The sequence below is a fragment of the Kryptolebias marmoratus genome, linkage group LG22, assembly GCF_001649575.2.
Source record: "Kryptolebias marmoratus isolate JLee-2015 linkage group LG22, ASM164957v2, whole genome shotgun sequence".
NCBI classification, from domain to species: domain Eukaryota; kingdom Metazoa; phylum Chordata; class Actinopteri; order Cyprinodontiformes; family Rivulidae; genus Kryptolebias; species Kryptolebias marmoratus.
Genome location: NC_051451.1, coordinates 12201889 through 12212367, shown reverse-complemented (window position 1 = coordinate 12212367; position 10479 = coordinate 12201889). Strand labels below are relative to the sequence as shown.

At 43.7% G+C, this 10479-nt stretch overlaps 2 protein-coding genes across 2 annotated transcripts in view; both read left to right on the top strand.

Moving 5' to 3' along the window:
• The first annotated feature begins 2728 nt into the window (after positions 1–2728).
• LOC108243030 (zinc finger protein ZIC 4-like) lies at positions 2729–7791 on the top strand. Its single transcript, XM_017428207.3, has 2 exons — positions 2729–3521; positions 5699–7791. The coding sequence occupies exons 1-2, from the start codon at positions 2978–2980 to the stop codon at positions 6319–6321; spliced, it is 1167 nt and encodes a 388-aa protein (XP_017283696.1). The 5' UTR covers positions 2729–2977; the 3' UTR covers positions 6322–7791.
• A 1620-nt stretch (positions 7792–9411) lies between these two features.
• The window catches only part of pcca (propionyl-CoA carboxylase subunit alpha), a 19715-nt gene continuing 18647 nt past the window's right edge, over positions 9412–10479 (top strand). Inside the window, exon 1 of the mRNA XM_017430364.3 lies at positions 9412–9522. Coding sequence (XP_017285853.1) covers positions 9466–9522 — 57 coding nt within the window. The 5' untranslated portion in view covers positions 9412–9465. The remainder of the gene's footprint in view (positions 9523–10479) is intronic.

Here is a 10479-nt window from a genome sequence, read left to right as displayed (position 1 = left end):
GAGCCCTAGGATAATCTCCATTAGATCTGCAAAACTGTGCTTTCCACATTTACAGCGATTTTCCTCAGCTCCACTGTAAAACTGGCCACTCTGAATGAAAGACAGTGAAACTTGAGTCATGTTTAGCTGATTTTGGAACAGAAATCATAGGAATCTGTGCATTCATCATCACTGATATGGCAAAAAAATGTTTAAATTTAGGGCCCAGGATTCCTTGAAAGAAGTTTTAGGCTAAGATCATCTTGTGTAAAAAAGTGACAGATAGTTAAATGAAGATCCCAGCACGTGCTGACTGTCCACATCTATGATTATTTTGCATTCAAATGTAGAGTTAGATGGTAAATTTGCTGTCTTACATCTTGGTGTTTATTTGATCAGAATATCCACCTGTTCGGGGTCACATGAATCCCATGCCAAACACATGTTTTGCACCTTTTTCCTGTGTAAACTGGGACCGAAATACACGTGAACCTCACATATAGAAAATCACGCTTACACTTCCATCCATTTCCGTTACCTGCTGTTTCCACGCAGGGTCACAGGGCAGCTGGTGCCCAGAGGTCACTGAGCGAGAGGCGGGGTACACACCGGGCAGGCCGCACATGTGAAAACAGCATGTGAAATACAGGCTCTGAATGTGTTTCCTATTGATTTGGAAACATTTTCAACACGTTCATCTCTTTCCCACACAGGATCACATGTGAAAAACGTTTCATTTGTGGGTTTTTTTTCTTGTAAAGACAGTTAAATAAGAAGCAGGAGTTTATATTGCTCATATTAAGCAGTTTATTATACAACCCCAATACCAAAATAGTTGGTATGCTGTGTAAAATGTAAAATAAAAACAGACTTTAAATCTCATAAACCTATATTTTATTCACAATGAAACATAGTAAACATTTAAAATGTTTAAATTACCTTTTTTAAAGGTTATTTTTAGTTTGATGTCAGCAACACATCTAAAAATAAAAGTGGGACAGGGAAACTAAGAGGTTGTAAAAGTAAGTGGCAGCAATAAGAAACAGCTGGAGGAGCATTTAGCAGCTAATTAAGTTAATTGTCAACAGGTCAGTAAGAAGACTGGGTATAAAAAGAGCATTTTAGAGAGGATGAATCTCTTAAAGGTAAAGGTGGGCAGAGGTTCACCAGTCTGCAATCTAAAAATAGTAAAGCTATTTTAGAATAAAGTTCCTCAACGAAAACTGGACAGATTTTAACGATCCCATTGTTTACACTTCAGAATAGCATTAAAAGACTTTATGAATCTGGAGAAGTCTGAGCTCAAAGGATAAAACAGAGTTAATATTGCAATAATACAAGTTTGATTCTGTTCTGGACTCAGGAGCACTTCCACAGATCACTGTACTGTCCACAAATGCTGCTTAAAGCTCTATTATCTCTATTATTAGTCTCTTCTTAAAACACATTTGTACTCAATAGTGTTTATTACAGCATGAGAGTTGAAGAATGGGCTGTTTTTATGGTTTTAATTTCGTCCTATTTGTATTTGTTTTTTAATTGTTGTAATTTGTTGTTTTTGTGTGCAGCACTTGGCTATAGAAATAAATTTGATTTGATTGTGAGGAGAAGAAGCCAGATGTGAACATGATTTAGAAACACTGCCATCTTCTCTGGACCAAAGCTCATTTCAAACAGACCAAGGCAAAGAGGAGAGCTGTTTGGAGGTCAGATAAATTGAAATCTAAATTTCTTTTTTGCAAACAACAGACGCCACAACCTAAAGAAGAAAGGGACCTGTTATCAGTGCACAGTTGAAAAGCTTGCCTCTCTGTTGGTATGGGGGTGCATTAGTGCCTCTGAAAAGTACCATCACTGCAGAAAAGTATACAAAGAAATCCAGAGGTCTTTCTCAGGGAAGGCCTTGCAGATTTCAGCAGACGATGTTAAACCTCAGACTGCATTATTCCAGCAGCAGGGCTTCATATAGACGAGTCCAGGAGCTGAACTGACCCGCCTGCAGTCCAGATCTTTCACCAGTTTAAAATGTTGGTGCGTTATGAAACAAAAGAATCCAGCAAAGACCCAGGACTGTCGAACATCTAGAATTCTCCATCAGACAAGAACGGGACAACAATCCCTCTAAACCCTCCAGCAGCTGCTCTCCTCGGCTCCTAGATGTTTACAGGCTGATGTTAGAAGAAGAAGAGATGCTTCACAGAGGGAAACCTGACATCATCCTAACTTTAATGAGATGTGTTGCTGCCATCAAAATCAAAATTTACTCATTTTTATATGGCAGATTTCTTACTTTAAACCTTTGATATGTTCACTGTGTTCTTATTGTGAAATAAATTAGATTTACAGAGCACATTCTGGTTTTATTTAGAGTTTGCACAACATATCTTTTTTTTTTTTTATCAGAGCTGGGGTTGTATCCTGCACATATTATGGACCGTAGAGTGGACTTGTGTGTACAGTTATCTGATGAAGGCTGCTGATTTCAGATTTATTCATTTATTCAATCTTAAAAATAAAATATTCACCTTGCGAACATGTATTGCAAAATCTGCAGGGCATGTTTGGGTGCGAGGAACTAGCAGCTATCAGTCAGCAACTTAAAAAATAAATAAATGCCTGGATTTAAATAAAAGCACCGTGTCCAGGTTTGAACTCGGGCGCAGAGGAAGGAGCGGGTCAGGGACTTGGAAGGGGGCTAGGGAAGGAGACGAGGACGCCTCTCCTCCGGTTTGGGACGCAGCCTTCCTTCCAATCCGTTCACCTCCATTCACAGTAAATAGAAGCATGGAGGTTTTGACTCTCGGGATCTAGCGTCGAGCAGCGGGGGGTAAAGACGCCGCCGCCTGCGCTCCTGCCTGAACCAAAACACGGGACGGAAAGCGGCACGGCCCGGACGAGACGCCCTGTCATTTCGATTCGACTCGTGTTTGGCGTAGATTTTTAATTTTTTTTTATTGTTGTTGCCTCGAAGCCGAGGACGGCGGTCGGGGATTGGAGCATGAAGCGGATGGCCGTGGTGGTGGCCAGGCACAATGGCCTCGTCTCTCCTCTGGGGAACAACAATTCCGGGGCTTCCAGCATCGTCCCCCCGCCCCAGAGCAGAGCCACGAGCGGCTCGGGCTCCGCCGAGCCCCCGGCGGGCGGCGGGATGGACGGCCTGCTGGATTTCTCCAAAGGCCCCGCCGTCAAAACCGAACTGGTGTGCAAGTGGACCGAGCGAAGTTCGTCGAAGCCGAGGCTCGGGCGGACGGCGGCGGCGCAGGCGGCGCAGGCGTCCGTCTGCGACCAAACTTTCAGCTCCATGCCCGAGCTCGTGGACCACGTCACCAGCGAGCACGTCGCGGCGGGGCTCGAGAGCCTCAGTCACGTCTGCATGTGGGACGAGTGTCTGCGCGGCGGGAAGGCGTTCAAAGCCAAATACAAGCTCATCAACCACATCCGCGTGCACACCGGGGAGAAACCCTTCTCGTGCGCCTTCCCCAACTGCGGCAAGATGTTCGCACGCTCCGAGAACCTGAAGATCCACACGCGCACGCACACTGGTAGGCTTCTGTCACTGCACGCACGCGCGCGCGCGATCAGACAATAGGGTGTGTAAATCCGTGTCATCCGCGAGGACAGCAGCTTCCTGAAGCCCACACAGAGAATACAAGAGGTTTAATAAGATGTCTCTCCGTCTACAAGGACCCCCCCCCCACACACACACACACACACACACACACACACACACACCTAGTGACAGTTTCAGGCAGTCAATTAGCCTAACATATGTTTTTTGAACTGTGGGAGTATCCCAGAATACTCAAAGAAATCCCACCACGCACAGCGCGAACACCTCAGCTGGGAATCATACCTGCAACCTTGTTCCTGCGATTCAACAGGGCTCAAATACAGCTCCACTGTATTTGATTTTACTGAACAAGATTTTAATATCAGGATGCTANGAAGGGGGGGGGGGGGGGGGTGGGATTAAATTCAGAATGAAATCGCTCAGATGCGCTTCAAGACGTTCTCACAGATGGGATTATTGAGCGTGCCTGCGCCTTGTTACTGTTCAGCTGTTTCCCACTGCAGGGTTTTTAAATTTTTATTTCATTCATTCACTCCATATTCACTTTGGAAAGAGCCATGCAAAAGTGCTGTCACATTCTGCAACAGAGATTAAATTCGCCCCCCACCCAAAAAATTTTTTTTACAATAATGAAAGAAAACAACAATTGAGAAAACCTGTTTTGAGTCGTCATTCAAAAGGTCAGCGGGTCACGGAAAGTTGGACTTTACCCAACATTTAGATGGTTTAAATACGACGATTGTTGAAGATTTGCTAAACTTCGTGCGATGATTCCATCCATCCGTCCTTTCATTTCCTTTACCTGCTTCTCCTTTCCGGGTCGTGGGGAGCTGGTTCCTATCTCCAGCGGTCACTGAGCGACAGGGCGGGGGACACCCTGGACAGGTCTCAGGTCCATCACAGGGACACATGAAGACAAACAACCGTTCCAAACTTTTTCCAAACAGCCTCATCTTATTTCCTCAGTCTGGTTTTTCCTCACTTTGTTTACAGTTCATGCGGTTAGCGGGGAGAACAAAGACGTCCGTCCTCCTTTAGTTCCAGGGTTTTTATGGATTTTGGTCAATGAGAATGGTCTTTACCAGGTTCTAAAATGAATCAAATCTAACCTCAAGTGAACAAAAACGCTCAACAGATTCCAGCATGTCGACATTTGATAAACAAAAAAAGAGAAGCTGCATGTAAAGCCTAAGGTTCCAACAGCTGGTAGAACCATCTTTAGCCGCTGTCACCCTCAAAGAGCCGTTTTCTGCGTGACTGTCAGTCTCTCACATGGTTGTGGAGGAATTTTGGCCCAGTCTTTTTTAAATTTTTTTTAACTATGTTACTCCAGTTCATTGAAATTTGCAGACATTTACGTCTACAAACTCAAGGTCCCGCTACGACATTTCAATCAGGTTGAGCCACTTTGATTCTTTACTATTTTTTTTGTTTTGTTTTTAGCCGTTCTGTTGTAGATCAGCTGCTGTGTTTGGAATCTTGCTTGCGTCGTGACCCGCTCTGGTCCGAGCTTCAGCTGTCGGATAGACGGCCTCACGTTTGACTCTAGAATACTTTAGTAAACAGAGGAGTTCGTGGTTGAATGAATCCCCTACAAGCGGCACGGGCCCCGTGGCTGCAAAACGAGCCCAAATCATCACCCCTCCACCACCGTGCTGACGGCTGGGATGTTGTGTGGTTTTCTCAAAACGTGTCCAAATGACCAAATTTGTCCGAATGACAGTAAAAAGTTTTTTATAATACCTATCATTCAGCGAGCATTTTATGTTACTATGCAATTCATTCATTCATTCATTCATTCATTCATTCAGCTCCAATTAACAGATTTTTTTTACTTCACTTGTTTCTAGTTGTTAAAGTCCATTTGTTAGGCTGTAAAAAGTCTCATTTTAATCTAAAATTGTTTGCTGAATTGTTAGTAAACTATTATTTTTTAAAGATTCTAGAAGACTAATCCCAATACTTAGTCTTCTTATGAACTTTTTACACAACATTATTCATGACAGTAAATCAAATTCCCATTCAGATTTTCATATACGTAATTAATCTAGGTTTATCCAGTTATGCAAACGTTAAATACATGTTTAGTGACACAGCGAACCTTGGTGAGGCATGCTTGTTTTTTACCTGTTTTTGTTTGTTTTCCAGGTGAGAAGCCATTCCAGTGTGAGTTCTGCGAGCGCCGCTTCGCCAACAGCAGCGACCGGAAGAAGCACTCTCAGGTTCACACGGCCTCGAAGCCTTACGACTGCAAGGCCCTGGGCTGCACCAAATCCTACACCCACCCCAGCTCCCTGAGGAAACACATGAAGATCCACGTCAAGTCGTCGCCCACCTCCTACCCCCAGGACCTGTACGGCTTCGGCCGTCACCAGCTCCAGCAGCCCGTCCTCGAACCCCTGGACCTTAAAACGAACCACTTCTCGCCGTCGCTCGCCGGCAGAACCGCTCACTTCCCCCTCCTGTCGACTCACGAGCTAAGCCTCGGCTCTGCCAGCGACGTGGGCGGTAAGGTGTTGCTGAGGAGTTCGTCTCCCGTGGCGATGCCTCTCGATCTGTCTCTGTCGGGCCTGAAGAACCAGCTAACTCAGAAGCAGCAGGGCGGCAGGACCCCTCGGCGGAGCCAGCGGTCGGTCAACCCAGCCTTAACGCAGCTGTCTAACATTAAGGAGTGGTATGTGTGCACTAGGACTACAGCGCCACATTTCCCGCTCCTCCATCCGGACCACATCAAGTCGGAACGCAGCGACGAGGAGGAGTATGTTACGTAAGGCGATGGCGGTGACTTTGGACCTAAAAAGAAACAAACAAAAACAAAACACATTTCATATATTCCGAACCAGGGCAGGCCTGAACAAGCAGCTGTATGTTTTTATCATCGGTGGCCCCTGGCAAAAAGGTTCTCATCAAACATGAAGATTTTTACCAGCTCACCTTAGAAAATCAGCTCTGAGACTGTTCTTACGTGTGGACTAAAGCAATGTTCGAAATCATGCCGAAGTGTCGCGAAGAGTTTCATCCGTTTGTTTATGAAACAAACAAACAAACAAACAAAATAATCCATTGAGAATTTTTCAAAGATGGAGAGCTAACCTGGACTAACGAAGGGGTTTAATCCGTACGAGCCGATCGAGGGCCGCTGGTTTCCGCTTCGCTCGCTCTGAACGTGTGTAAAGGCAGTGTGAGCGTGACGGCGCCTCCAGAGAAACGGAGTACGGGCCGGCGTAAAGGGCTGTACCTTGGTGAAGCGTTCTCAAGGGATAGATCAGTGCTGGTGGAGCGACACACGAGCAGAGCGGCAGGCCCTCGGCGGTGCGGTGGGGGCACCTTATTGTTAAGGTTTCAACATGCATTTCTGTGTATAATGTTTTTTTTTTTTTTCTAAAAAAAAAAAGGCTAAAATAATCAGACACGGCTGACTTTTGCCGTCGGTTGGTGTACGTTTGGGGCACTGTTAGATGATCTGACGAGACAAGGTACAAGCTGATGATCTGATGAGCACTTTGTAGAAGCGACTGAAGCCTTGAGAAACAAACTGTTGCTCCAAGTATTAGGGCCCCATTCGCGCTGGGCGACGAACCTGTTACGACGTAAGCTATGAGACGGAACATGGATGGTCTGTGCAGGGTGTCTGCGGGGTCCCCGTTGCATGTGATGGAGCCCGATTGGTACAGAGCGGTTTTGAGATTGCTAGGAAAAACCAATTTGGTGAGCACTAAGAGCGGAGCAGCATTTTGATTCGCACTGTAAGGGGGTATCCCGAATTCGCTGCAGTCCAGCAGCGTCCTAACGGGTCATGTAGTTCACGTGGTCATCATCCAGCGGGAAGCGGGCCGGGGGGCGGGGGTGCCGTCACTGTGATCGCAGACGGCTCCAACACAGCGTTCAGTGGTTTGACTGCAGTTTGAAGCGTTTGTCCAACCCTTCATTGTACCGTTCAAGCCTCTCCTTTACTTCTGCAGTGGACTTTAAAGTGCGTTCACTCCTCGTGTCCCGTCTCCATCCAGGTTAACGATTTTGTCAAGCCCTCGAGAAAATTTCCCCCACGTCTAATGCACAGAAATGACTGCGTTCGCCGAACCGTTGTGAAACGGTTATATGAGATGATGTTGTGCTAATGCTGCCTTTTTGAAATGACGTTCGGCCACAGAAAACATGTTTACTTTGTGACATCAGGACCTCGGAGTTGCTCCACTAATGAAAGCAAGGAATAAAGTCTTCTGAACAGCTTTCTAATCAGACTGACGTTTGGATTTGTCAAATAAATATGTTTATATATTTATGTAACGCGCTGCTATCCTATAAATAAGCCCCCACATGATGCCCTTTTCTGAGATGGCGGGCAGTGATTGGTCAAAGCAGCAGTTTGGTGTTCTGACTCAATTTAGTAAAAACAATCATCTTAAGATATTACTGCTCAGTCATACAACTCCAGGTGTTGTGTAAATGTAAAAGCAAATAAGAATAAAAATATATTTGCAGTATTTTGCAAATCTCATAAACCCAGTATAACAAGTACAACACAGTATTTTATTCACATCGGAACGTTGTAAACACATCAAGTGTTGAAGCTAAAAAACTGCACAGTTATTAGGAAAAAAGGTAATTTTATGATACAATGTAAGATTGGTAAAATGTAAATAAAAACGTGCAAAGATTTGCAAATCTACACCCCTACGAAAACACGCAACTCATACACAACAAAACAGGTCTGATTTTTTTTCATTATCTGTAAACACAACTCACTGTACCATCTACAAATGCTGCTTAAAGCTCTATCCTGCAAAGGATAAGTGGTGCCTGCAAAAAAACATTTTATGGGGTGGGGTGGCACACCAAAACCAAAAGCCATAAAACAATTTTAGAAATTTTATTTTGCTGTTGTAAAATGGCGATTTGAATAAATAAGTATTATGTATATGTGACTGGTCTTTCTGGAGGGGGCAGCAAATTTGGGAAACCTCCTTAAGTGCCACCCCTAACCCCCAAATACCATATGTAAACATTATCCAGAAATACTGCCATCCTTGGTCAAATGGAAATCTGGGCTGTAGTCAGACGAATCAAAATGTGAAATTTGTTTTGGAAACCACGGATGCCAGGTCCTCCGTACTAAAGAAGAAAGGGAGCATCCGGCCAGTTATCAGCACCTACTTGAAAAGCCTGCCTCTCTGATTGTATGGGGGTGCATTAGTGCCTCTGGCATGGGCGGCTTACACATCTGGGAAAGTAACATCACTGCAGAAAAGTATACACAGGTTTTAGAGCAACATATGGTCTCATCCAGATGTCTTTTTCAGGGAAGGCCTTCCATATTTCAGCAGGCGATGTTAAACCTCAGACTGCATCATTATAGCAGCGTGACCCAGCTGGAATCGTCCATCAGACCAGAATGGGACAACAATTCCTCCAAACCCTCCAGCAGCTGCTCTCCTCAGCTCCTACATGTTTACAGGCTGATGTTTATGCTTCACAGAGGGAAACATAGCCACATGTTTTTAGAGTAGCTGCCATAAGATTCAAATTTACCTCCTTTCCCCCCAAAAAAGTTGCAATCTTTTAATTTAAGCATTTGCTATGTTTACTATGTTCCATTGTGAATAAAATATAGGTTTGTGAGATTAGCAAAACATTGCAACGTCCCAACTTTATTGACATTGGGGTTAACATTATTATTATTATTATTATTATTATTATTATTATTAATAATAATAATAATAATAATAATAATAATGTTGGATGATAACTAAATAAAAAATCTGCACTAATGAAGGGTAAATACAGTTTTATATGAATAAAATCTGCACTATTTAAAGGTGTTTCGGTGACAGTGCAGGGTGGCTCCAGAAGGTGGCAGCAAAGCAGCTCCACAGCTGCTGTTAAAGAAACCGCAGAAGAAGAAGAAGTTGGGCAACATGGCGGCGCTCCACAGACTGTCTCTGCTCCTGGACGGGTTGCCGCTGGCTGTGAAGGTGAGCTCACCCTGCACTCTATGGTGTCAAAAAGCACTAAAACCAGAGAAACAACCATCCGGCGGCTTGTGGCGTCCAAATGACGCCGTGTTTCTGAGTCATGCGGGGCGGCACTGCTCGGTTTGTGTCGGAGCGAGAGTCGAGAAAGACAATAAATGTTACCTTTTCCGACAGGAGGAAAAGTGCAACAGTTTTGGGAAATTATAGGAATGTTTGTTTTAAAATGATAAAAAAATAAAGTAACACGTAATTAACGGCGTGGTGCTTAAACTGAACGAAGTTAGTTGCCCTCCAGAGGTCCATGGAGTGATGAGCCACAACATTATGACCACTGAACGCCTTTAATAGCTCCAGGAGCACCTGGCTGTGGATGAAGTAAATTACTCCACAAGTTTTGATTTTGTCATTAATGATGATGTGTTGGAAGCAGAAGAAATAGGCAAATGCAACTATCTGTTAGGCTAAAACTTTGTTAAAAATGATTCACAGTTAAACTTCAGGAGTGCTGAGTTTGTGATTTTTCTTACCTGGCACGGACATCCCCATAAAACATAATCTTCTTTTTTCTTTCTTTGTTAGTGGGTTGAAATTATGGGGAATCTGCATTGATCTTAAAAAGAAAAACATACCCTGAACTCCATTTTCTCATCTAGTTGTTTACTTTGTTTTATTATCAAAGCTGCTTAATTTCCTTGAAGGTGCAAAATGACTTTCTCAACAACCTAACCTACCAAGCAGCAGTTCATGGTTTTTAACCACCTATATTCCAAAAATCATCCAGTTTGGTTTATCAGTACATACAGGTGCTGGTCATAAAATTAGAATATCATGAAAAAGTAGATTGATTTCAGTAATTCCATTTAAAAAGTAAAACTTGTATATTATATTCATACATTACATACAAACTCATATATTTCAAATGTTTATTTCGTTTAATTTTGATGATTACAAATGACA

Bases quoted from the DNA above. Each gene is read 5' to 3' on its own strand.
- LOC108243030 (XM_017428207.3), top strand. From the start codon at position 2,978: ATGAAGCGGATGGCCGTGGTGGTGGCCAGGCACAATGGCCTCGTCTCT. The intron at 3,522-5,698 runs GTAGGCTTCTGT...TTTGTTTTCCAG, and splicing joins CCACACGCGCACGCACACTG to GTGAGAAGCCATTCCAGTGT.